Source organism: Camelina sativa, chromosome 16 (genome assembly GCF_030686135.1).
Source record: "Camelina sativa cultivar CO46 ecotype springtype chromosome 16, ASM3068613v1".
Taxonomy (NCBI): domain Eukaryota; kingdom Viridiplantae; phylum Streptophyta; class Magnoliopsida; order Brassicales; family Brassicaceae; genus Camelina; species Camelina sativa.
Genome location: NC_141895.1, coordinates 19,321,866 through 19,348,278, shown reverse-complemented (window position 1 = coordinate 19,348,278; position 26,413 = coordinate 19,321,866). Strand labels below are relative to the sequence as shown.

The 26,413-nt window shown below is 34.8% G+C and overlaps 6 protein-coding genes, 1 non-coding gene and 1 pseudogene across 17 annotated transcripts; 4 read left to right on the top strand and 4 right to left on the bottom strand.

Annotated features, from left to right (window-relative positions):
• Window positions 1-436: 436 nt before the first annotated feature.
• On the bottom strand, window positions 437-1,492 carry LOC104753716 (agamous-like MADS-box protein AGL80 pseudogene; annotated as a pseudogene).
• Window positions 1,493-2,135: 643 nt separating this feature from the next.
• Window positions 2,136-2,981, bottom strand: LOC104750763 (uncharacterized). Its single transcript, XM_010472612.3, has 3 exons — window positions 2,671-2,981; window positions 2,513-2,594; window positions 2,136-2,422 (listed from the first exon to the last, which is right to left on the bottom strand). The coding sequence occupies exons 1-3, from the start codon at window positions 2,763-2,765 to the stop codon at window positions 2,237-2,239; spliced, it is 363 nt and encodes a 120-aa protein (XP_010470914.1). The 5' UTR covers window positions 2,766-2,981; the 3' UTR covers window positions 2,136-2,236.
• Window positions 2,982-3,603: 622 nt separating this feature from the next.
• On the bottom strand, window positions 3,604-4,361 carry LOC104750762 (CLAVATA3/ESR (CLE)-related protein 10-like). The gene has a single exon (XM_010472611.2). It carries the CDS (start codon window positions 4,153-4,155, stop codon window positions 3,829-3,831), a length of 327 nt encoding a protein of 108 aa, XP_010470913.1. The 5' UTR covers window positions 4,156-4,361; the 3' UTR covers window positions 3,604-3,828.
• A 3,763-nt stretch (window positions 4,362-8,124) lies between these two features.
• Window positions 8,125-12,938, top strand: LOC104750761 (putative WRKY transcription factor 57). Of its 10 annotated transcripts, none has more exons than XR_015584371.1 (5): window positions 8,844-9,537; window positions 10,360-10,503; window positions 10,598-10,962; window positions 12,221-12,343; window positions 12,659-12,938. XR_015584371.1 is itself a non-coding variant. In XM_010472607.3 (4 exons), exons 1-3 carry the CDS (start codon window positions 9,197-9,199, stop codon window positions 10,959-10,961), a joined length of 849 nt encoding a protein of 282 aa, XP_010470909.1. In that variant the 5' UTR covers window positions 8,844-9,196; the 3' UTR covers window position 10,962; window positions 12,659-12,938. The 10 variants fall into 10 exon arrangements, 6 of the variants coding, with proteins under 6 accessions (XP_087347384.1, XP_010470909.1, XP_010470911.1 ...); XR_015584370.1 differs by having other exon boundaries at window positions 12,625-12,938; XR_002035738.2 differs by having other exon boundaries at window positions 12,218-12,343.
• Window positions 12,939-15,877: 2,939 nt separating this feature from the next.
• On the top strand, window positions 15,878-18,483 carry LOC104750760 (PLASMODESMATA CALLOSE-BINDING PROTEIN 4). Its single transcript, XM_010472605.3, has 4 exons — window positions 15,878-16,762; window positions 17,017-17,247; window positions 17,339-17,366; window positions 17,794-18,483. Exons 1-4 carry the CDS (start codon window positions 16,711-16,713, stop codon window positions 18,182-18,184), a joined length of 702 nt encoding a protein of 233 aa, XP_010470907.1. The 5' UTR covers window positions 15,878-16,710; the 3' UTR covers window positions 18,185-18,483.
• Window positions 18,484-19,687: 1,204 nt separating this feature from the next.
• Window positions 19,688-19,761, bottom strand: TRNAN-GUU (transfer RNA asparagine (anticodon GUU)). Its single transcript has one exon. It is a non-coding gene; the product is annotated as a tRNA-Asn (tRNA).
• Window positions 19,762-19,899: 138 nt separating this feature from the next.
• Window positions 19,900-22,244, top strand: LOC104750758 (pentatricopeptide repeat-containing protein At1g69290). The gene has a single exon (XM_010472604.3). The coding sequence runs from the start codon at window positions 19,900-19,902 to the stop codon at window positions 21,877-21,879; it is 1,980 nt and encodes a 659-aa protein (XP_010470906.1). The 3' UTR covers window positions 21,880-22,244.
• Window positions 19,902-24,271, top strand: LOC104750757 (uncharacterized). 2 transcript variants are annotated; one of them, XM_010472601.3, is made up of 5 exons: window positions 19,902-22,260; window positions 22,355-22,505; window positions 22,793-23,609; window positions 23,700-23,987; window positions 24,075-24,271. In XM_010472601.3, exons 3-5 carry the CDS (start codon window positions 22,795-22,797, stop codon window positions 24,193-24,195), a joined length of 1,224 nt encoding a protein of 407 aa, XP_010470903.1. In that variant the 5' UTR covers window positions 19,902-22,260; window positions 22,355-22,505; window positions 22,793-22,794; the 3' UTR covers window positions 24,196-24,271. The 2 variants fall into 2 exon arrangements, with proteins under 2 accessions (XP_010470903.1, XP_010470904.1); XM_010472602.3 differs by having other exon boundaries at window positions 22,102-22,260; window positions 22,355-22,499.
• The last annotated feature ends 2,142 nt before the right edge of the window (window positions 24,272-26,413 follow it).

Genomic DNA, 26,413 nt, shown 5'->3' with positions numbered 1-26,413 from the left:
AAAACATAAAAAATAAATAGTTGAATTAAAACAATAATAATATTATATATTTATATGTATTATGAATATATATTTTCAAATAATTTTATTTATTAAGTTTTTAAGTTAACAAAAAGTTTTCGTCGTCTTTCCAAAACGAAAACGGAGTTCCATCTTATTTCCAAACATAGATATATAGGAATATCCAGATATAATGTGTCTTCGTGTTTCCAAAAGTTTAAATTTGTGAAACTTTACGGAAATAGAAAACGAGTTTAAAAAAAAAAAAAAAATCATGCAACACATGTAGACACACAATAAAAACGAGATTATCACAAAATCTTTATAAACAATGAAAGCGAGGATATCACAAGTCCAATAACACTGAAAAGTGAAAACCCATAGTCATCACAAAATATAATAAAACTATGATAAAAAGAACATTTGAATATAATTATTTGTTTTGCTTACTAGAACTTGAAACACACTCAGCCACTCTTAAAGTCTAGGAAGACCACATAGAAAGGAAATACTAACGAAACCATGTATTATTGGTAGGACTTGGATTGGTAACGGGGATCGTGCTGCTTGAAGTAACGACGGTTGAAACCGTGGACGAATCACCAAGGATTTGTTGATGCTGGTCTTGGGGTTGGTGGTGATCATCCATAAATAGAAAACCCCTTTGCTCATCATCAGCTGCATAGTTCAATGGTTCATGCTGGTGGTGCATCATCTCCATAAACCATTGTTGTTGGTTCTGACTATAGTTCTGATTTAGGTTTAAATTCAAACTTGGAGGTTGCTCATAGAGTCCATCATGTGGAGATGACGGATAACGAAAATGTTGGTGTTGTTGTTGTTGTTGTTGTTGAAGAGGGTTTAGAAAAGCTGCCAATGATGAAGAGGAAGAACCGGCCTCATTAGGTGTGGTGGTTGGTGGATTTGTAGACGCCATGACTTCCATTGATCCAGTCCTTTCAAAGGTAGTCCCGACCGCACCAGCATTGGAAGACTCGCCGATCTCCATGCCAGAGTTCTGTAAAATCTCAAACCTGCGATTAATATTTTTGAGATATTGTTCAATCGTAAAACCTAAATCATTAAGATCCATGATATTCATGTGAAACTTTCCCATTTTTCCTATCAAACACTGGAACATGACTTCTTTCATCTGTAGCTCCCGGTTATCTTTTCTTAGTCTCCTGAAATGATCGGACGCTTTCGCAATCCTTTGTCTGAGAAAGGTTTCTTGGTCCACCATCTTCTTTTGTTGGTCCATGTCTGGAAGCGTCCTGAACTCTGAGACTATCCTTTGAACACCGGAATTTGATGGCCACACTTCGGGGTTGGAATCGTACGGACTGTAGATGATGGCACATGCACTGATGCCACACAAAGTGGAGAGCTCATTCACTTTCTTCATCAACCCTTTTTTTCTTTTCTTGAAAGTTGCTTTCCTCGATGAATCGTTGGTAATGAAAGCAAGTTTTACTTTCTTACTCGTCATCAAAGCTTGTTCTCTCTTTGTTATTTTTTTTTGTTGTGTGTGTTTTTGTTTTGTTTTGAGTTAGCGGAAGAATGTGTTATACTTATACAGTGAGGACGATCAGGTACAGACATTTGTTTCCTTCAATATTAGATTACAGCTAGTCATAAAATTATTAAGTGCAGCGAATAAAGCTGTCTTTAGACTTTGCAAATGTATTCTTGTATGAAAATAAATATTTTGTGAATATTTGTGTTAAATTCGTAAGATTTGTTTTCAAAATTGGATCAAAGATTCTTTCTGATCAGTACGTATCTGGAATTACTCATTTTATTGGATACTTTGACTGTGGATTATTGACTTGTAAATTTGGATTATTGACTGAACTCATAACTCATATTATCGGTTGCTCGGCCCATTCTGTGTGTTTGTAGTTTATGATTGAACCCCTTTTTTAGCATTTGGAGTCTTTTGATGGTCAGAACTCAGTAGAAGCTTTCTTGATTTGTGGTAGTTTTGCACCTTTTTTAAATAATATATTTATTGTAAGCTTGAGCATTGTATTTTTTGATTTTGAACTCTTGGTTCTAATATTGTTGTGAAACTGTCTAAAGTTTTGATTGTGCTCATAATGGATCACATGAGTGTTATCTCTCTTACACTCTTATAGCTAAAACAACTTATATTTGTGTTTGCATTTTACATGTTTGACCATTGTTATCAGCAGTTAAGAACGTTTGCTTTACATTTTCCTGCAACTTGCAGTATTCAGAGACATGTAGAGGGGTTCTTTCCAGTTGCTCTCATGAGGTTTGCTTTCTCCCTAACCTTCAACTCTTCTTTCACTCGACTCTCATAGGCATGTGCTCTTGCACTTGCAACGATCATCTCAATGCGTTCATTGTCATCTCTGAATCTCTCTATCGCCTTCAACTTTGTTTTTTCTACCCCTCTCTACACATTCAAAACATCGATTAGATCTTTAGTTTTTGCAAGAATTAGTTTTTGGAACCAAATGAAATAGAGATTAAAAGGAAAAGACACCTCTGTTCTATGAAGCTTTCTCTTAGCCTTTTTCCTCTTCTTATCTTCCCATGAGACAATCTTCTCGCTTAGCTTCTCATACCTGCAAATCTTAAACCCATTAGGCTCTTAGCAACGATTTAAACAGGACGCTGAAGAAAGAAAAACAAAACACACACTTCATTCGTGTTTTTACTATCTCTGTTTCCTTCCATTGATCCACTGCAGCTGCCACAGGTACAGGTTTTGCTCGTTGCTCCCTGGTTTCATTCATAACGCTACAGTTTGTTCAGAATCGAATCTTGAAATTTTGGTCAGTACCATCAACTAATATAGATATAGATATATATTGCATTCCGGGGCAAGGAAGGTGTAGTTTGTGAGAGGCTGCTTAAGAAATACCTTTCCCTTAAATTCAAGTCATAAGCTTAGGGTATCTCACAAAAGGGTTTCCTTTCTAGGATCCCTTATTAAGTCAAAGAGATTACCCAATTAAGATAGATTCTTTGTCCCCAAAGAGAAGTTTTATAGTTTATGTGGGTTTGTTAAGAAATTCTTGTATATTCTATGGGATATTCCTTTACAAAGCCAATACTTTGTCCAAAGACCATTTAAATCTTCTCTTTAGTACGAAAACACCATAACAACCTCATCAAACCTAACACGGGGAACTTCGTTTGAGCACAAGCCGGAGCGTTGAAGTCTTTAAGTGAGACAAATAGTTTCAAAGAGGTTGGCATAGTTTCTACCAAATAAGTGCTACTCTTTGATGTTGTTAATGAAAGTACATTAGTTTTTTACTACTTTTTTTTGTACAAAGAGAAAATAGATCATTGTGTTGGCGGAGGAAGATTATTTTATTATCAAATTCCATCATATCAAACTGAGAAGGCCCATATAAATTATAAAGCCTATCCTTATTTAATGATACTCCAAAGCGAAGAGACAGATACGGCTCCCAAATTAATGGAACTCATGTGTTTCTCTTGCTTTCTCAAATCTCAACCTCTAAGCCTGTCTCAATCACACCAAAGTATGGAGACCTGTTTTACTAATAACTTTTTGTTAACGCAGTAAGAACATCTGAACATGGGAAGTGAAGAGAAAGATCCTTGGCAAATAAACTATTTCCAAGCTTGTTTCTGCTCTAGTTCCACAATCGATAAGCCCAAAAACAAGCGTGGAAATAGTACTAGTTATGCTCATAGACGTAGTTGTAGTTGCACACATTACAAAAATATCAAGAAAGTAACTAAAAAGAACAAAGATTTACAAGAAAAAAAAAACTAAGAAGAACCCTAGCTAGATCGCTCCTTTCTTCAACAAGAAGGGCTTCATTAATTGTGAAGTGGGTTTGGACCGGAGGGAACGAGTCTTTTCTCAACGCCGTACCTTTGGTCAATCTCCGACGGAGGAGGCGGAGAAGAGAAAAGAGGTTGTCGACTGCTTCTATGGATTCTTTCGAGCTCAATGCACATAGTGCGTGCGTATGGACGAGAGAAAGACTCGCATGAACGGTGAGGATATGCGTAGTACGCGTGTTGAACCCTAGGAACGGTTCGGTGGGTTCGGTTACTCCAGTTTCCTCCTGCTCTTGCCGTCGTCGTAAGAAGGAAGACGATGATGATGAGGATATTGATCGGACGGTGCCGGTTAATCATCATCGTTGTAGAGAGAGAGAGAGAGAGAGAGAGAGAGAGCCTTGTTGTGTTGTCCAATAGAGAGAAAGAGCTCTGTTCTTGGAAAAAGAAAGATGTGTGAGTGAGAGAAGTGAAGATATTGGGTGAATTGGAAATTTTAGTGTTTAATGCAACAGCAGAGGAGGATACGTATGGTTTCTTATGAGGAAAAAAAAAATCTAGGTTAAAAATAAGAGGGTGAAAAATTTGGGAAAATTGGAAGATGGGTCTATATCGGAAAGTTACATTTTCCATCTTTAACAACAACAAAAAAAAAGTTAGTTACATTTCTCATATCCATAAATGTGAATCCGTGACCTTTGTACATTCCGAACCATAAATTTCCTTTTTTCTGAAATTGATTTGTTTCAGAACAAAAGTGTGAAACTGTTTTTTATATATGGAAAATACAAGAATGGCCAATAAATTTAACAAGTTTATATTGTAGCTTGTTTTGAGTGGTTTCGTGATCCTTAAGTTATCTTCATTCTTTAATGTTTTTTGCATAATCTCTTTGTCCACTTAAATTAAAAAGCTCTGTTTTATCCCAAGACTCTTTTAAGTAAATGAAATGCTTCGAGTTTGTGTCACCCTTCACCAACAGTAAAACCCCAAATCTATGTATGTTCTTTGCAGGGTTTTGCTCTTGTTTGGATCATCAGGATGAAGAAAGAAAATGAACAAAGAGTGATATCTTGAAGCATGCCAAATATTCTCATGTCATGTACTATTTGACTTCCATAACTTAGAGTCTTTAGACTTAATAAAGATTGCTTAGTCGCATCTCAACCTGGAAGATGAAACAGCACAACTCAATCATAAAGCAAAAGGTGTTCAGGAACTTAAGACATTTTTCTCATAATGGTAATGGCAATGAATGAGCAGAGCTGCAGAGGGTTCTGAAATTTCCAATCAGTCAGAGCAGCGTTTCTGGATCTTGTAGGCCCCTAATTAGTACGGCCCATTATGATATATAGATTTGGCCCAAATATAAGGATGATGAAAAGTGAAAACAGTGTTTTGGAGTTTGACATAGGTAACTCTTTTTTTTATTATAGAAAATGGCAATACAGTACTAATAGACAATTATAATAATTTTTGGTTATGAAGGTTGGTTCCATTGGTTAATTGAATTGTGAAAGTTGAGTGTCATTTTCGAGGAAGGAGCAAACGTGGTCGTTTTAAAATCATGGATGGATTCGCACACAAACCTAGTATCTCTCTTTCTCAGATTTCGCAATAATGATTATGATTTCTGGAAATCAGAGAATTCGATTTTATGAGTACTTATGTTAAAAAGAAGTAATGATGATTAAGAGAAAAGGCTAATTACGTTAAAATACCATGAAATTTGTGTGATCGAATCCGGGAGTTTGAAGGTTCACCGCTCCTGACCGATGAAGAAGGAATCCACCTGACTTAGATGTCACTTTATGACTCGATGTTGCACCATGGCCCCCACCTTTGTCGACGCCTTCTGATCTCATTGTTTTATATTGATATACCAGCCTAGTCATTTGTGTTTAAGTGATTAAGACTAGTTATTTTTTAATTAACGGTGTACGTAGTAGATTTCGTGACGAAATTTATTAGACTACACTCTTCGAACTTCATATAAATTACTACTAGATATGTTTTTATTTTTATAATCGACTACAATGAGTGGAAACCACAACAATGTTTGTAAATTATGAAATTCGAGAATTGATATTATATATCAATGTCACCGTGTACGTTCCCACTAGATTTGAGTTTGCATTTTTCTTATTTTCTTCCGTTCGCGTAATGGATTCAATCGGTATAACATCAACTTTTTCAAAAATTAACGGTAAAAATGAAATATATGGCAAAAAAAATAAAATATAGATGCACAACATATCGTTATTCTTGGCAACGATTACATATATAGATACACAACATATCGTTATTTTTCTATTTTAATGGTATTTATGACAATTGCCCTATATCAAATAATATATGACTTTTTCATATAGTAAAAAAAAAACGAAGCACAAAACCTATTTATAGTGATATATATTGCCTTTGACAAACACTAACAATAATCGTTATTCTTATGATTATAATTCGTTTAAAGTTGGAAATCATCGAATTTAACAATTCGTTTAATTAGTCATCATTTAAATGTATATCAATCAAAATTACCAATAAACCCTGTATATACAGTATAATGAAATAGAGATACTAATGTTGATTTTATTTCCAACTTGATTGGCAGTTTCGCACCCACATTATTGATACCTTTTTTTAATTTTTCTTTTTGAGGAGGACCATATATTATTGATACTCCCTATTCATAATCCATTATCAGTACTGTACATTATATATATAAATTGGCGTGGATATGTAATATCAAATAAGGGCCTACGAGGCTATAGATGAAATGTGGCAATACAAGTGGATGTGCTTCTTGCGTGTACGCACAAACGATTCTTCGACGTAGATATGCTATAGCGTTCTAATAGCACCGAGATCGATAGACCAAACCCAAATATGGTAAAGAATAATGTTGCTATTTAGAACTTTGGATGAGTATTAGCTCTTAATATATTCTTTAATTATATATACTCATATCATGATAAACCTAAAATATTTATATCCACATATTTTCACAAAAGTGTTTATGGACAAGGTTAACTGTTTTTTTATTTAAATATATACTTTAAAGTTTAAAAGACACACACCATGTATTACAGCTGTATCTATATGTTGTTAGCATAGTAGCGTGTGGTACATATGTTACATGTTTTCAACAATATTCTAATAATGGTTAGACGTCACCTAGACATGTGTCTGATTCTAATCCGTTTATTTTACAAAAATAAACCATTAAACAGCTGATTTGTATATAGACTGTATACTATATATTGCGATTTCGAAGTTGTTTAATCTTTTAACAGGAAACGTTTACAAGATTCTTGAAGATAATATGGTTTTGCTTTGAGTGCGACCGCAAACGTTTATTTTGATGGATTTTGCAATAATATATGAGAATATAAAATAGTAAGGAATAACATGTGAATATGATTATAAGATAATCATCATGAGGATTAAGAATTTCCACGTGGCCGGTTAATCGTTTGTGGATTACATTGGCTAAGACCAAGTGCATTAGCGTACCTTGGTGCCGTCCCACATAATAAAAATGCGAAATTTAAATCGAAATTAAATTAATAACGAAGAAACGTATCTACGTATGGGACGTAAATTCGTCCGTCCTCCATACACGTGGCGTACTTTTATTTGCTGATGTTTTTTTTGTAGGGTGAGACATGATGAACAAGGGCCCGTTAGAGAAAAAAACTGATGTAAATGGGCCTGAGGAAATAAAACGTCACTTTTGTTGATTTCTTTTGCACTTAATTGTTTTTTGGCTGATTTCTTTTGGTTATAGAATTCGAATCGGTTTCTGGAGAAAGAGTTGCAGACTTGCAGTCGTAGGTGCAGGTGTAAGGTAATTTCTCATAGCAAATTCAATCTCCTGCATTGTGTTTCTTCCACGTAATGAAGATTAATTACAAAAATTTTATGCAGAGAATAAAATGTTTGTTTTAACTTATGATGTTAATGTTATTGTTAATGTAATGTTTGTAATTTTCTTATATTTTTAATGTTAATGTTATATATTTTATTTGAATTAAAACTTTAATATGATTTTACTTCTTGATTTACATAATTAATTTTTAAAAGAAAAAATAATATTATTTTTTTAGGGAACCAACTTTGAGGGACACCAATGCTCATACAAAAATTAAGAAACTCTGAAAATAAGATTAATATATTTGAGGAACCAAATTTTTGTCCCAACCAATGCTCATGCTCTAAGATTCTTGTCATATCCAACACGGACAACACGCAGGAACCAATTATTTACTTTCTAACTAATTTTCAATCGAAATTAAAATATATATATATATATATACTCTCTAACATTTTGAAGTATGTATAGGCCTCTTTTCTCTTCATAGAAAGAAATAAATTATGTTTTTTTTTCTCGTCTCATCAAAGACCAATTAAGTCGGTGGTATTTGTAAGGTAATTAAAACTTTCTATATATTTACCACAAAGGAAAAAATTGAATTTCATGGGCTCATATAACAAACTAGGGTTTTGATATAGTTCAGTTCTTCTTTTTTGTTACTTTTCATAGTCCCTCACGGGATAAACAACTGAATTGTTTTGTTTTGTAGTTATCATATATATAAAACAACCATTTGTAGTTTTAATAAGAAGCACCAAATAAATTGTAGTATTTATTTTGTCGATAGTTATATAACCAATAACTATAAAACAAGCAAATTTCTTAATCATTATCGTTATGATCGCTAACGACTATAAAACAAAACAAGAAAAGACATTTTACAAATCGTTTGTTTGTTATATTTCGTCTTTGAATTTTAATATTGAAGAAGTCTCATTCATGTTTTAATACACATATAGTTTCTTCTTTATAATCGAGAGAAAGAAACAAAAGAGGGTAAGTGAAGAGTAGTAGTAAATGCAAAATCGGACTCTAAAAATAGGCGTCGATCTAGGAGACGGGAAAAAGTAAGATACGAGCCCCCACTTCCTCATCTCCTCTACTCACAAGAGCCTCCCGTTCCGTTTCCCTTGACCCCCCCCCCCCCCCTTTTGACGTTGACGTTACATTTTTTTTCTGTTCGATCTCTCTCTCTCTTGAATTATTATTATTTTTGTGTTTTACGCAATTTCCAAAAATTAATTAAAAAATCTCTCGTTTAGACAAAGAGAGAGATAGATAGAGAGAGAGAGAGAGAGAGAGTCTGATCGGTCCTTGACGAGACAGTGCACTTTAACAACGGGCTTCAAAGTTTTTTTTCTCACTCTCTCCTCTTCTTTTTCTTTCCTTTCTCTTCCAATCAAGAACAAACCCTAGCTCCTCTCTCTTTTTTTTATCTCTCTCTCTCTCTCTCTCTCTCTCTCTCTCTCTCTCTCTCTCTCTCTCTCTATCTTCTTATCACAGTACTCTCTCATCAGATCAATCAGCATGAACGATCCTCCTGATCTGAGCAACGATGACTCTGCTGCTTGGAGAGAACTCACTGCTTCAGAATCTGACTTCTTTGACAGAGACACTTCTACTATCCTCTCTGACTTCGGCTGGAACCTCGGCCACTCCTCCGATCATCCTCACAATCTCTCCGATCTTACACCAACCACCACCAAACCCCTTCAGAATCTACCCTCCACTTCTTCTTGTTCCTCATCTGTAGCCGCCGTTACACAGGTTTCCACCCCTAATACTAATCCTTCCGCTACCTCGAGCTCAAGTGAGGATCCAGCTGAAAACTCCACCGCCTCAGCGGTCAAAACACCACCGGAGACACCGTGAGTTTTCTTTTTACCGGGACGAGAAACACGTGTGTGTGTGTGTGTCTTCTTACTTTTGCAGGGGTCCGATCGTAATTTTACTTCATCATCTTAGTATAGTGGTGGTGGGGAGGGTTTTTTTTTTCCTTGGGGCCAAAGCCAAAAACCCCATTTATTAATCTTCTTGAGACCTTTGCTTAGGCATCGCAAGAAAGATGATTCGTCCGTACAGTAGATATTTTGCAGAGGGATCTCGAGGGAGAGTTTAGTAATTTAGGATGAATCGTCGGTGGCAGTACTTAGAGGACGAGACAATAATGATGGGGGAATGGGGAGGAACAACACCGCCGCTATTGCGGCTGTGATATTAGCGTGCACTCTACATCTTCTTTTTTTTTTTTTTTTTTTTTATCTCCTCGTCCTTTTTCTTTTTTATTATACTAATGTTAGGTCAAAAAGTGTCTCACGTTTTAATGATGTTTATCTCTAGTAAAGTTTTTTAGAAAACATCTTTTAAGGTTCTTTGTCTTGTAAATCGTAAAATCATACGGTGATATATTGATGTGTAGGGTTTTACTTAACTATCAATCTATGAAAATGTTATAGCAATGTAGAGTAATTGGGTTCTTATGGTGTTGATAAGTCAAGATCACAAGTACCCGTTTTGAACTCAAGTAACGTTTAAGTTAATTGCGTGGTTGTTTGACTGTGACAATATTACGATTAAAAACAATGTTTTGTGGGTTTTTTTTTAATAATTTGACTGCTTTGATTAGTTGGTTACTCTGTGATTCTAAGCATGATGATATACTAATCTGCTGGTGTTTTTTATCTTTGTAGAGTGAAGGAGAAAAAGAAGGCTCAAAAGCGAATTCGTCAACCAAGATTTGCATTCATGACCAAGAGTGAAGTGGATAATCTTGAAGATGGATATCGATGGCGTAAATATGGACAAAAGGCTGTCAAGAATAGCCCATTCCCAAGGTCTTCAATATATCAGCATTTTCAACTCATTGTCTTAGTTTACGGATTTGAAAGCTAACTAAAAGATTTTTCTCATTGTTGTTGTGATATATAGGAGCTACTATAGATGCACAAATAGCAGATGCACGGTAAAGAAGAGAGTGGAGCGGTCATCGGAAGATCCATCCATAGTAATCACAACATACGAAGGACAACATTGCCATCAAACCATTGGATTCCCTCGAGGTGGAATCCTCACTGCACACGACCCTCATAGTTTCACATCTCATCATCATCTCCCTCCTCCATTGCCAAATCATTATTATTACCAAGAACTCCTTCATCAACTTCATAGAGACAATAATACTCCGTCACCGCGGTTACCCCAATCTACTACTGAAGATGCACCTACACTGTCTAATCCATCAGAGGAAGGCTTACTTGGTGATATTGTACCTCAAACTATGCGCAATCCTTGAGGTAACTTCTTAGATGCCATATATAATTTGTTGTGAATTGTTGTCTTTGTTAGCTAGAGTGTTCGTCTATATATAGTCCCTTTTTTAACAAAAATGTCTATATATAGTCTTAGACTCTTGGTGACCAATTCTATAAAGAGATCATATTTTATCTTTTCGTTTGCAAGGGTTTAAAAACCTCAAATGGACCACAAAGGCATTAAGGGTTTTTTTTGTAGTCCGAAACTGAAAATCCACATCAAGAAATATCTTAAGTGGGATAAAATTCTCATGCTTTGATAGAAACAAGTCCATCGATCTGATGTAGATGTACTTATGTATATTAGGATCAATATCGTATTGGTCTAATCATTGATGCGACCCATTATCTCTCTTGTGGAACAATTTGGATCACTCGCTAGATATGTCGGCCAGTGCTTTTTTTCTTTCTCTAGTATTCATTTTTGCAGGACATATATAAAAATTCGGATGATGCATGCATTTAAATTCTAGAATAAGTGGATGATTGCCTCTAGCTCTCTCTCTCTCTATATATATACATATATATATATAGTACTAGTGATTGTATTAGGATCAAGCACTGTTGTAGTGCATGCCTTTTGTCTCACTCCTCTTGCTATATGGCATATATAGGCTTACTTATGTATGATAGAAATGAGCTAGAAAAGGGTCGGCAGGTTTATAGAAATGTCAACAAATATTTAAAACGAAGCTCAACTACTCCACTCAGTGTCACGATGATGCTAAATCTCCTTTTCCCATTTATATACATAACCTTTTGTGTGTGTTCACACATGAACACAATTGCATGTATATGCGTGATTGATTCTATGGCCTGCATGGTGCATCAGTATTCTGTATTCTTTGTATATGTACATGCCTATATATATATATAAGAAGTACACGGCATGTGGGATAAGTTCTGAGGGTAATATGTTAGGTCATAGGAATAAATGCTTTCTGTTTTAGCCAAAGACAGCCAATAAAGAGAAAAGGGATTAAACGAGTAAGAAGAGACGTATATATGAGCATCTTAGCTTAGCTCCACAATCGAAACCTTTAATACGTAGTACGTACACTTGTTTATTTTTAATGCTAAGACATAAATTTGTTCATATGTGTATAGAATTTGATTGGGAAACATTTGTTACAAGACGCTAGATAAACATGACCAAATTATTTACCATTGTACATTTACAAGAAACGTCTGCTATTTCCAAAGATGAAACGTAACATATCTGCCTCAACTCATATAGAAGATATTGGAGACGGGAAAATGCAGGGAGGGTATAACCAATATGGCCGCAACTCCTTGTAACCATGGATCTATGCATAACTATATATTACTTCATTGTTCATCAATAGCACCTCACCACCGGCAGGTTTGCAATTTCTAATTAAGAGATATGTATATATATGAAGTTATGTATGTATGTAGTAATATATCTAGGTATAATTTTGATGTAATTATAACTCAACATCAATCTACTCAGTCGTGGATTCATCCCACATTCAGATGCGTGCATGTGCAATTGAGAAAAAGAACGTGGAGGATTTGACGTTATATTTATTTTACTTTTCTTTTCAAGTTTGCATAATTAATATTATACTTTATCTTTACAACTTTAGGGTGATATCTAATTTACCTTTATGAACTTTACAGATTACTAATCAAAAGGAAAAAAAAACTTTTACAGATCGATTGCAAGAATATCCCAATTCATATTGGAGAACAGAAGTCGCACTGCGTATGAAATAGAAAGAAGATATCAAAATTTGTAACGCACTTAATATATGCTTTTGTGAATATATTTTATAATTATGTGGTCAAGACTTTGATTCTCCGAAGAACAGTATTAACGTAAATGTAACATGTTTTATACGTACGTTGGTCAAAAAGACGAAATATTGTGGGGATATGTAAAACCGGTTACACGGTAATTTGTTTTCGTAGAAAAAAACGATTAACATTCTATATATTAAGATGCGTATTTTGTCTTTACGTACGTAAACGAGCATTAGATCAGAATTAAGACAACCAGTTTGGGTAGAGAATACATCACTGAAAATATCTTAAAACCTTTTTGACCGGAACAAATGTTTCAAAAGAGATCAAAATTTCAAAGTCTTACTTTTCAATGAACCGTTCAAGGTTAATAAATGACATACTAATAACTTTAGCCTTCTAGCTACGCCAACCAAATCCAAATGTAAGAAATCCGGGTGCATTTAGATAAATTAAATTCACATTTTTATATATCAAGAAAAGAAATGGCATATCAACTACATATATCAGCCAAAACTTGACCTAAAACAATTAATTTACAAACGCACAAAATTGTGTTCACATAAAAACATATAATTCCGGTTTTGAACTAAAGACAACCATAATCAACAACAGTGACCAATTTGTTCTTTTGTTTTTTTCAGTGAGCAATGTGTATTCTACATGTTTTTGTTTAGTTTGTCTTCCTGCTTATATGATGAACGAGTTATCTCTATACCTGGAAAAAAAAAATTAGTCCATGATCTTTTCGTATAGAAACAATTCTACGTACATGTATGTCTTGAAATAATATTATGTAATTTGGGGGTGTAAAAATATCATATTATATCCACAAAATTAAGACGTATACAACCATAACTCTTTATCGAAACCATCACTCTGAATAAAATAAAGAAAATTAAACGACAAACCATTGCACATATTAAAGAGCAGGAATCCAAAAATTTCGGAGAAAGTTTCGTGAACTATATCTTTATTCTAAAACAACATGATAACACGAGAGTCCATCTCAAACCTTTTTTTGTTTTGGGGAACATGGAGGAATGAGAACCATGTCATGGACTATAGTTATTGATTTTTTTTATGACATCATTTTTTATTGATGGAAGTTGATTCTAGCATTATTATAGTTTGTTATAATCAACGTTATACTAATACGGTTCTATATATTAGTGGTTTGAAGCTCAAAAAGAAACTTTGTAACTTTCAAGAGTTCTTCGGAGCAACGTTTTAGTATATTTCACAAAACATAGTAAACTATGGAGGCTAGACTAGTAGTGCTGCCACTTTTCTTGCTTCTCTAACCAGAAGAAGAAATTCAGGTTTTGATCACTATGAGATATTACAAGGTTTACGGCCCAATTTCCCTGGGCTTGGGAAGTAAACAGGACCAACCCAAAAAGCAACTAACGTTCGAAAATGTTTGAAACTGGACCAGGAGAAAAAACTGATAAATAAGTTACATTGAAAAAGCTGAGGCACCGACTCACAAACAGCTCTGCTTTCAAGAATGTCCACACAAATCAACAAGAAAAAAATCATTTAAAATAACAGAAAAAAAAAATAAAAATAAAAAAGAAACTGTACTAGTACTTTTTTGTTGGTGTGCAAATGCAAATGTGTGTTGTATCACATCGCACGTGTCGTAGCATGACGGCAAAGGTTGTCTCGAGCACATGGCTCGTTTCGCTCCTCTTTACTATAATTCCCATCCCATCACCTCTTCTCTCTTTTTAATTTGTTACCGTTGGTGGTTTTCTTACACAAACCCAATCTAATAAAACTATAAACTATATATTTTCGAAAATGTGTTCTTTAAGAATCCAGGCGGTCTTAAAGATTCTTGGAAGAGTGGATGAATTGAATTTGTACTTGTTGTTTTGTAGAGGATAAAAGTATACACCAAGTTTGTATCAAAGAATATATAAAAGTACATACATGGTCAGTTCTAAGTTAAACTTTAATATATCTAGTTTTGTGTACTCACTACTACTCACTAAACCATACTTTTGGGCGTAATTTTTGACCGTTGCTAAAAAAATGAGATTATTTTTGGGAAGCAAAAAGAAGAGTTTTTAATAACAGAGGACAGGTGTTGAGAAAAGGAAGAAAGAACTCATCTGAGATACGTAAATCGAGGAGGTGGCAGAATTGGTTTTTGGTATATAAAAATAAGCATTTTATTATTAAGTCCACATTTTACTACTATAACCTTTCGGTGCGGTGAACAGTCCCTCTCACACACACATGACACAACAGAGATACTAGAAGACAAAAATGCTTTTACTTTTTTTTGTAGGCATTTGTTACCATCTCTTTTTTTTTTTACGAACAAACCCATTTATTAAATTATCGGGAGGTGATTTTTTTGGAAAGAGCGAGTTAGATACCAATGAGGTTATATGGGAAAACCAGAAATCTGATGTTCTTGTACATTTAACAAGTTTATCAACATGGATATTTTCCTTTTTGGGAATAAATTTAATAGTAAAACTAGTGAATCTATCTCTGAAATGAATAAAATCCTTCAGTTCTGAAGAAAAAGTTGGTCAGTCTTCAACATTAGACGTCATCAACAGGAGATCCGAGCAATCCATAGCAAAAATAGTTTTATCCAAGTCCAAGGCCAATAAGCACTTCATAGTCTAAACAAGTGTATCCAACTCTGCATGTAAAGGTGAGAGGCTTCATCGCGATCCTTTTAGCCCAAAATGTAAGATTTTATCACCAAAGACGCAATTTAACCGTGTCCGCTCCTATATATCTCTGTATGCTAAGATCCATCGATAAAGCAGACAATAGAATCTTGTGGGATTGGGATCGAAGGTATATCCGCGCCTACCATCAATTGTTTGCTCTTCTCCATATTTTTTTTGGGTAGCTTTCTCCAAAGTTTCTTGTGGAAATTCAGAAATATTTTTAAAAACTTTTTTATTTTTTGTTTTCCAAATGTACTACATCACCCAAGGAAACGTTCTTAAATTCTGATTGAGTGCGCCAAAGTCTTTGCCACGCCCATATAGGTAGTCGAGGTTGTTGTAAATAAGAGGGAACACTTCTTCCATTCTTGTTTGTTGTCACTGCTAAAACGTACTGCTTTAATAACCCCCTCCCACCCCCTTACCTTAGTGGTAAAAAGAGGAAGAGGCCGATAATGAAAAATGAAAATTCAAAACACTTCGTTTGTTTTTTTGTTAATGAAATTCAAACAATCTGAGTAATTTCATTTTCAGCATTGAATTATTTCATAATGCTTTATTTTTGTAGTGTTATTTTATAGGTAAACATAAGTTTCATCAAATATATATAAATTTCGAAACAGAGTTTTACCATTTTAACTACTATATAATGCGTAGTAGTTCATATATTTAGATATTATATGGTACTATCAAGTAGATTAATGTTTTGTCACATTTATTATCTTAGAAAGTTATATTTCTTATATTTGATTGATTTAGTTAAACATTAATTTCCTATGACTATTAATAGAAATATCTTTGACCAAAAGAAAAATTAAAATAATCGTTTTAAGTTCATTTAATTTAATAAAATATAGTAGATTGTATCAAATCTTTATTATAGATCAAAACTATTTTTCTATGTCATCAACTTTTTACAAATGTTGGGTACATAAATACAATTATATAGATACTGATATCTACCTAACCCATCCTTTTATTTTTTTTGGTTAGACTGTATGATGTTAGTTACCCCATTTGAGTTATTGTAAATTAAAATCTTAATAAAATTGCCGCAAAAAGAGAAAGTGTTGGACCATGGTCGTCTATAATTAAGTATCAAACATAGTCATACACTTGCCGTTATTGTCTAGAACTCTCTCTCTCTCTCTCTATCTCGCTCTCTTCCTTACACATCTCTCACCGTCTCACACATCTCTGAACCTAAGACAACTTCGATCTAAAAAAGCCTTCTCTCCTTTAGATTCTCTTCTCCAACACAATCATGTCGGTGTTACTCCCTCTCTGTATGATTATCTCCATGTTTACCTATTCACGTAAGCCCCTGTTTCCTCTGTTTTTTTAGCTCCACAAAATGTTTCTCCTTTCTATTAGATTTCATTGAAAAATTTCTCATTTCTTAGTTCTGACAAGTGGGTCTATAAATATTTAGTCTTTTAGTATGAGATCTCTGATAAATACTCTTAAAAATCTCAACTTTATTTTTTGTTTTTGTTTTTGGGTTTAGTTGAAGTTAATGAATCTGACTCTGTTTTTGTGTTGTTTGTTTGGTTAAAAAAAAAATCTCAAGACGCGGCGTACTGTGTGTGCAAAGATGGGAACGAGCAAGTGCTTCAGAAAGCAATAGACTACGCTTGTGGAAATGGAGCTGATTGTAGCCAGATCCAGACCTCTGGAGCTTGTTTCCAACCTAACACCGTCAAAAACCACTGTGACGTCGCCGTCAACAGTTACTACCAGAAAAAAGCTTCTACCGGCGCCACCTGTGACTTCAACGGCGCTGCTACCATCTCTCCGTCTGGTACACATCTTCACACACACAAAAAAAACCCACTTAATCAAATCTTAATTTTTTGCTGATCTTTGTTACTTTCTCTAAATCAATCTTGCAGCATCATCAAGCTGTTTAAGTGGTTCAAGGTATGTTTTTTTTTATTTATTTCTTGATTCATTCTTGGTATAGATAAGTTTAGTAATAATGTTTTTGAGTCTCCATAAAGTAGGAAATTTTTAGGCTTTCTGGGGTATATAGATTTGCTTTTTTACCACCGACTAATAATTTTTTTTTTTTTTTTTTGGAATTTGGTTATTAATTTGTCTTTGTGGAGACACAATGATAGTGATTTAAGACCAAATGAAGAGACAAAGGAATCTTGATTATAAATGTTTTTATTTGCATCATTCATTTATTTCTATTCATTTCACCTTTACTAAAAAGAAGTATACATATCGTATCATAAACAGTCCATCATTCACATGATCCAGATGAGCATCATTATCATTTTGAACATATCATTAATTATCTTCTAATGAATCATCATCACTAATGTTTTTGACTATGTTGCAGCTCTAGTGGGACTCCAACCACCGGGACACCAACCAGTGGAACACCAACCAGTGGAACTCCAACCAGTGGGACACCAACCAGTGGAACCCCGACCGGTGGTACTCCAACCAGTGGGACCCCAACCGGTGGTACTCCAACCAGTGGGACACCGACTAGTGGCTTCCCAAACACCGGGACTCCTAGCACGGGGACTTCCACTGGGATGCCAAATTCAGGTAACAACGGGATGCCAACTTCATCATCGTCTTCGGTGTTCCCTGGCACTACTCTTGGACCGACTGGTAGCGGTGGACTAGGTGATCCAAATGCTGGAGAGAAGCTGTCAGTTCGAGCTAACACGGTCTTCTTCTTATTAATCGGTGTAGCTATCATGCTTGTCATGAACGCTTAGAAGTCACACGGTCGGTTGTGGTTGTAATTGGAATTGCTGAGAGAGATCTTTGCCAACGGGCTCATGGTCGATAGAGCCATCTCTTTTTTCACTCTGTCTTTCTAGGGTTTGGGAATTAGGTTGGCCGAGAGACATATAATGCTGGTAGTAGCTAGTATTTTGGTATGATGTACAACTTAACTAAGAGCTGTTTCTTTGTTTTGTAAATCCGGAGGATGGGATGATCTTTTCTTTCTTTCTATTCTTTTTATCTTGGATCTTTCATCTTTTTAATACCACGTACCACTATTATTACATTACATAGCATAGTGGCATATACCAAACTATATGCAACTAAAACTTGTACGATGGTGTTTAGTGTTGGTCGTTTTCACTTTAGGATTTATCACTAACTTATCAGACAAAAACAATTGAGGAAGCGCTTTATTTGCTAAAGATCAAAAGAGTGTCTCTTTCGATGTGGGTTTTGTTTGCTCCAGCCTACTAACGACGTGGGGAACTTGATGAGAAAGTGTTAACGTAATGATTGTTCCCATTGAGAGCAAGAGATGATGATGTTAACTTTTTTGGTGTCCTAAATTAAGGTTGGCTCCTAAAACTATTAGTATATTAAAAATGGGAAGACTTGGGAGTTGAATAGAGTTTATAATATATAGAGTAAACGGAATCAGTTGTGGGTTTCTTTTGTGTGTTTGGAATCGGGTGCGACTACTAGTGGGTGGTCTAGAAGAATCTGATCCTCAACTCTTTCCAAAGCTGCTTTCCATTTTCAAGCTGATCCTTAAAGTTCGTCGATAATTTAGCTTACAGAATATTTTGCATCTCCTTTCTCATCTCATTTACACAGGCTTTTCAACCAACTAGTGCTCTAGTGACTTCTTAAAAATTTATTTATGTAATTTAGGTGGCTCTCAATTCTCATAATACATCACATATTTTATTTGTGGCTTTAACTTGGGTTCAAGAATGGCATCTAGTAGCAAGGTTCAATATATCTCTTGACAGATAGAAACTTCTTTTGCATATAATTTAGATAGTCCATAATGCAAAACATGAATATAACAAATATAGTGTAATGATTTGATGTGGTATCTGATTTTATGTTGATCTGATACTGATATCATATCACATCCTGAAAATGTTAGTGTAGTATGAACGGGAATGCATATCATAGTTCAAGATAACTTTTTTACAAACGTGTAAACTACACTGGAGACAACCCCTTCTAGAATAACAATCACCTTATATTTTCATCTCAAACACACTCCCAACTTCTTCCATGTTCTTAAAAGAAATTCAGAAACCCAAGAAAGCCTAATTAACGGTTGTAAACCATTCCGAACCGGAACCGAAACCGAATCGAATCACCTAAGTATAATTCTGTTCGGTCTTTTCGTCCACCATGAGAGAAAGAGGCTGGGCTCTTCTGGCTGGCTAAGTGGGCTTTGGTAGTCCTTTTTTATGATTCATATCCGTAAAATTCCTAAGAGAGAAGCAAAAAAGCGCTAGAAGGAGGGGTCGAACCTCCGACCTTGTGGTTAACAGCCACACGCTCTAACCAACTGAGCTATTCCAGCAACTTTGAATAATGTGGTCTACTCAAATTATTTATACTTTATTATTATCTGCAAAACTCTGAAGCAAACTGAATATGGCGGAACTTGTTCGTCTCTCTCTCAACTCAACCAGATGATCTTTGCCTCCTGTTTCATAGAATGTTCAGAAAAACTCTAACTTCAATCCCACGAAGACACTTCTCTTCATCGTCTTCTCCTGAAAGTCCTTCCCTTTACTCTTTTCTCAAACCTTCTCTCTTCTCCAACAAACCAATCACTCTCACTCCTTCACTATCGCCGCCTCAAAACCCCAAAACCCTATCCCAAGATCAAAAATCCACCTTTGAATCTACCCTCCACGATTCCTTAACTGCCCAAAACACCGATGAAGCTTGGAAGGCCTTCCGATCTCTCACCGCCGCTTCTTCTCTCCCCGAAAAGCGTCTCGTCAATTCCCTTATTACCCATTTGTCCAACACCGAAGGAAGCGGTGAACTCACATCTCATAGACTCAAACGAGCCTTTGCTTCTGCTGCTTATGTAATTGAGAAAGATCCGATTTTGCTTGACTTTGAGACTGTTCGTACGGTTCTGGAGTCGATGAAACTGGCCAAAGCTTCAGGGCCAGCTTTGGCTTTTGTGAAGTGTATGTTTAAAAACAGGTACTTTGTTCCTTTTGATCTCTGGGGGCATTTGATTATCGATATCTGTAGAGAAAATGGAACCTTGGCTGCGTTTCTTAAGGTGTTTAAGGAAAGTTGTAGAATTGCTGTTGATGAGAAGCTTGATTTCATGAAACCGGATTTGGTAGCTAGTAATGCGGCTCTTGAAGCTTGTTGTCAGCAGTTGGAATCTCTGGCTGATGCTGATCATGTGATTGAATCTATGGCTGTTTTGGGTGTGAAGCCTGATGAATTGAGTTTTGGGTTTCTTGCTTATTTGTATGCAAGAAAGGGGCTTCGAGAGAAGATAAGTGAGCTTGAGGATTTGATGGATGGTTTTGGGTTTGCAAGTAGAAGAATCCTTTATTCCAATATGATCAGTGGATACGTTAAGAATGGTGATTTAGATAGTGTTTCTGATGTTATACTGCATAGTCTTAGAGGAGATGGTGAATACTCGAGTTTTAATGAGGAGACGTACTTTGAATTGGTTAAAGGGTTTATAGAGAATAAAAGCGTTAAAAGTTTAGCGAAAGTGATAACCGAAGCTCAGAAGTTGGAATCTTCCTTCATTGATGCTGACAGTTCAGTTGGGTTTGGAATTATAAATGCTTGTGTGAAGCTTGGATTCTCGGATAAGGCACATAGTATTCTCGAGGAAATGATTGCTCAGGGAGGAGGATCTGTGGGGATTGGGGTTTATGTGCCAATCTTAAAAGCCTATTGCAAAGAGTACAGAACAGCTGAAGCTACTCAGCTGGTTACAGAGATCAGCAGCTCTGGCCTTCAGTTAGATGTCGAGATCTATGATGCTTTGATCGAAGCTTCCATGACGAACCAAGATTTTATATCTGCGTTTACATTGTTTAGGGATATGAGAGAAACAAGAGTGGTGGATCTGAAAGGGAGCTACTTAACAATAATGACAGGTCTCCTTGAGAACCAGAGACCTGAATTAATGGCAGCGTTTCTAGACGAAGTTGTTGAAGACCCTCGTGTCGAAGTAAATTCCCATGATTGGAATTCGATTATTCATGCCTTTTGTAAATCCGGGCGTTTAGAAGATGCAAGGAGGACATTCAGAAGGATGGTTTTCCTCAGGTATGAGCCTAACAACCAGACATACTTATCCCTGATTAATGGATATGTGAGCGGCGAAAAGTACTTCAACGTCCTGCTTTTGTGGAATGAGATTAAAGGCAAAGTATCGTCGATGGAGGCAGAGAAGAGGTCAAAACTAGACCATGCTCTAGTCGATGCCTTCTTATATGCATTGGTGAAAGGAGGGTTCTTTGATGCAGCGATGCAAGTGGTAGAGAAATCTCAGGAGATGAAGATATTTGTGGATAAATGGAGGTATAAGCAAGCATTCATGGAGACTCACAAGAAACTTAGATTACCAAAGCTGAGGAAGAGGAACTATAAGAAAATGGAATCCCTCGTTGCCTTTAAGAACTGGGCTGGTCTCAACACATGATAAAAGCTTTCAGGACACAAGTCAAAGACATCTCTGTCATTGATGTATTGTCTCTTTTTGGTATTAAGACACGTTGTGTTGCTAATAATAGAAAGCATCAGATAGGAGAGTCTTTAGTTAAAAAAAGATGGCGCCCAAAGCAGCCAAGATAGATTAAGACGAGCTAATCCCTAAAGTTTAGGAATGCCTTTGGTTTATAGGAATCTGCAGGAAAAAAAAAACGAAGACCAAATGGATTAATCCTTTCAATTTTGTTCAACTTTTTTTCCTTTTTACCCTCAAAATTTTGAAAGGATTAATCCTTTTTGTGTGTTTGTTTGTTTTATGGATTTCTCATTGTTCTAATATCAAGGATAGATTTTACAGTTCCCAGTATTGGAGGTTCGTTGCCTTTGTTGAGATCATAACTTTCATGAGTTCATCACTATATTTTTGTTGTTTGTTCCTTGAACCTATTGCCCATTTTCTTTTACAGTTTGAAAAATTATATGAAGTTTTAATTTGGTTTATAGACAGAGAAGAATCGTGAAGAGAAGATTAGTAACGGTGGGAGACATTGCGGGTAAAGTATAAGGTTCAAAGAGCTAGGGTTCATTGGAAATTTACATGGATATTCATAGGTATAAGTAAGTCCTCTGTTTTACTCGTATATGTTTCTTCTTTATGGTGCTTTACATCAAAGAAGTTAAAGACTTCAAGGACTTAGTGATAGCTCTTATTGTTCTTTATAAAAGATTGACTTAGTTATAGGTTTTGTTGTCCTTGATAAAAGATTGGTTTGTAAGGATTTTGCTTGGTTCCTTCAATCACTTTAGGATGTAGCTTATGTTCTTGAATGTATCTCCTTTTCTTGCATTTTTGAACCAAGTTCAAAGAAGATGACAAAGTTTTGATATATTTTTTTGTCTCTCAGCTATGGACAGGAATCACAAGAAAGGAAAAAATAGAAAGGCTTATCATCTAAAGAAGCATAAAAAGTCAGATAATAGTAGTAGTTTTGATCCAAGGCCAACGAACAAAGAGAGGAATGATGAGAAGCCGGTTTTGTTCCAGTTGGGCAGCATTGCTAGTTACGTGGTCAGTGATGTTCGTCTCGAGCCAGATCCAGAGATCACATCCAGGAGATCTGCATCTCTTTCATTGTCTCCAACCTCTTCAGGGGATACGCTCGAGACCAATGCAAAAGAAAGGAAATCCAGCTTATCTTTCGATAGTAGCGTACACAATAAGGAGCTCTTAAGCCTTTCTTCTAAATTATGCGAGTTACAAGGTTCATCGGACACACTAGGTTCACAAGTGTCTGGTGTAACTCATGCTTCAGTGGAGCCTACGCTTTTGTCTCCTTCTGTTCAAATGATGGATAGAGAAGGATCTGACCATGCTCAGAGAAACTCGTCACCTACCTTGGAGAAGAATTTAAGCACACTTTCAAATGATTCTCTGTTTAGTCTCAGCATAGGTGATAACACGATAGGGAGAGATGAGTTGTTTAGTTACCGTGATTTCAAGTCTGGAGAGATTACAAAATCGGGAGAGCTGTTGTCGTTCTGCCCTACTGTTCATGTTCCGGCTTATTCTTCTGATCTAGGCAAAAGCTTTGATATGGAGGATAAAGCGAGTGGAGAATCTGAGGATAAGTCTTCAAACTCGGATGTATCATGGAGGAACATTGGAGACTGCAATAACTCAGACGAAGCACCAAGCAGCACACAATCATTTTCACATCCAATGTGAGTTTCTATACCATCGTCTCATTGTAGTAGTCTTTGCTTCTGTGAAACAAGAACTTTGTTTTTGATTATTTGTTGATTTTAATGCAGAACGAAAAAGAAGAAGACGAAAAAGAAGGCAACAAAGAAGAAGGCGACACAGCAGCAACAACAGCAGAAGCAGAAGAAGAGATGTTCTTGGTTGTGTTGCACGAACACTGGACCGTGCTTCTCCTGTTGCAGATGGCCAAGTTGTGATTACAGCCTCTCTTGCTGCAAACGGCGAAAATGTTGCTCGTGCTTCTCCTGGTGCGGATGGCCAAGTTGTGACTACAGTTCTTCTTGTGGCTGGCTCTTCTGCTGCCATTGGAGCTGTTGGAGTTGCTGTTGTTGTTCCAGGTACGTTGCTACTCTCAGATTCTTACTTTAATCTGTGATTGTTTCAATCGAAAAGCCTATAGGAGATTTCGTTGTGTGTTGTTACAGTTCTTCGAAGAAGGTAGTTGATGATGAGATGACGACTAGAGGGAGTGAAGTGTCCAAAAAATCTCATAAATGGTTTTGTTGCTTTCCTTGTTGCTCTTCTTCCTCTTCTTCCTCTTCGTAACATTAGATTAGATTCTTTACTCAACTCTCTGTTTTTAGCTAAAAGGATTATAAAATAAAAAATAGATTTTACAAAATGTAATTGTTTCTTGCTTTAATGATGTAGTTACACCCAAAACAACAGATCACCAATATAGTTTTCAAGTGATCACTAGATGAGGTTTGAGAACAGTACTACGCAACATAAGGTTTAACAAGATTAGGTATGAGGGAGTTTAGCCTCAAGTTCTCCTTTGTACTTTTCTTCTTCTACTACTACTTCTTCATCTTCTGCTTTTATCGGCTTCGGATGCGGCACGAAACTTGAGTGGATCTTCTTCTCCTTTAATTACTTGTATCAATACCCTCGAGCTCCTTTGTTAATTCTTTTCTTGTTTTTTTTTACTTCCTTAATCTCTTTCTCAATTTCAAAATATAAGATATTTTATCTAAAAGTACGTATAATTAGAAATATCTACTTTAAAAAAGTTTATCTAATCATAAACAAAACTGCATAGAAGATAATGAGATATAATATGAAAATATGAAATTAATCTAAATATTATCTAGAAAGTTGAAAACATTTTATATTATGAAACAAACTTTAATTTCATTAGCACAAGAGACTTTGGTGGATAAATTTAATAGTAAAACAATTCAACGGTTGCTTGAATTTTTTTCCATGCTATTAAACTCACACAAAATCATGAACTACTATGTAGTGCATAATTTTCTTTTTACATATTAAATTATCATATATCAAATATTTGAAATATAGTGGAGGAAAATGAAATTTATTATTCTTATTTATAGGGTAATGAATGGTGGAAGTTACATTTAGAAAATAAATGCATTTTGGGAGTTACACTTATTGTAGAATTAGTAGAAAAACCGTTCAACTTATAACTTATATGACTAATGTGATTTTAACCAAGTAGTAAAAATATGTTTTATTGGGGTTGGGTGATATTCTTACAATTATTTAGCATAGTTGGCTGCTCATGTTTTAGCACGTTTTGGTTGTATTCATAATGATTTCTATACTTCTTCGGTTGATATGCCTTTATGGTTATCTCCTACCTTGTATAGTATGAGTTATTGACTTTGATTTGAATTTAATAGGAGCTACACATGAATTTAAATGTAAGTTAATTATAGATAAATATTACATTATAGTATTATCAAAAAATATTAAAAAGAAGAGACTAAAACTCAGAAGTTTATATTTTCTAGATATACAAAACAATTTTTCACTTTTCTTTGTCAAAATTATACAGTATATAAATATATATATATAGCTTATTTACATATATACATACATATCTTTTGAATTTATTCAGTGACCTACTCTTCTACTTTGACAAAAGTTTATCTTTAGTAAATATATGTTAATGATAAGAATGAAAATTTAAATTGTGTCTTTGGATAAACCTCTTCCTCATTTTTTTTTGTATATATAAACTAAGACAAAAGGTAGTTAATTATTAGTTAAAAAAGTAGATTATTTTGTAAAATGCAAACTTGACATATTTTCCGATAAAATCATATGAACGACAATCTAATACAGCTTTAAAATTAATCCTCAAGGATACTTCCATTTTTATCTTTCTCATATTCCACTCTTTAAATTATAATGCAAAGTTTCATGATAATAAATTGCATCTTTGTAGGATTTACTTTGATAGGTTGGACTTACAAAAAACTTAAAACCACAAACCTTAAATACGATAGTCATTATAATGATTTTTATATAATTATCTATTTGATCACAAAAGCAAATGTAATGATGAGTATATTAAAATATTACAACAACTTATTTGAGTTAAGAATTCTCAAAACCACAAATATTTAATAAAATAAATACAATAATCATCTTTATTTTTATGGTTTTGAACAAACATTACTATGATCTTTATAAAATTATGTATATTGGATCACAAAAATCAAAAGTAATGATGAGTATATAAAAATGCTACCAAAAGAAACAAAAATGGAGATAAGAAATAAGTAATTTAAGAAAAAAAATCAAAATAAAAACTTGAAAAACTAAACATTATAGTGATTTTTATATAAATTATCAATTGGATCACATAAACTAAAGGTAAAGATGATGAGTACCTTAAAAATATTACAATAGAATATTTGAGATGAGAAACAAGAAAATAATCAAACTTCCAAAGTTGAAAATAACTACTCCCTTTGTCTCTGATAAATTAATATTTTAGAGAATTTTTATTGTC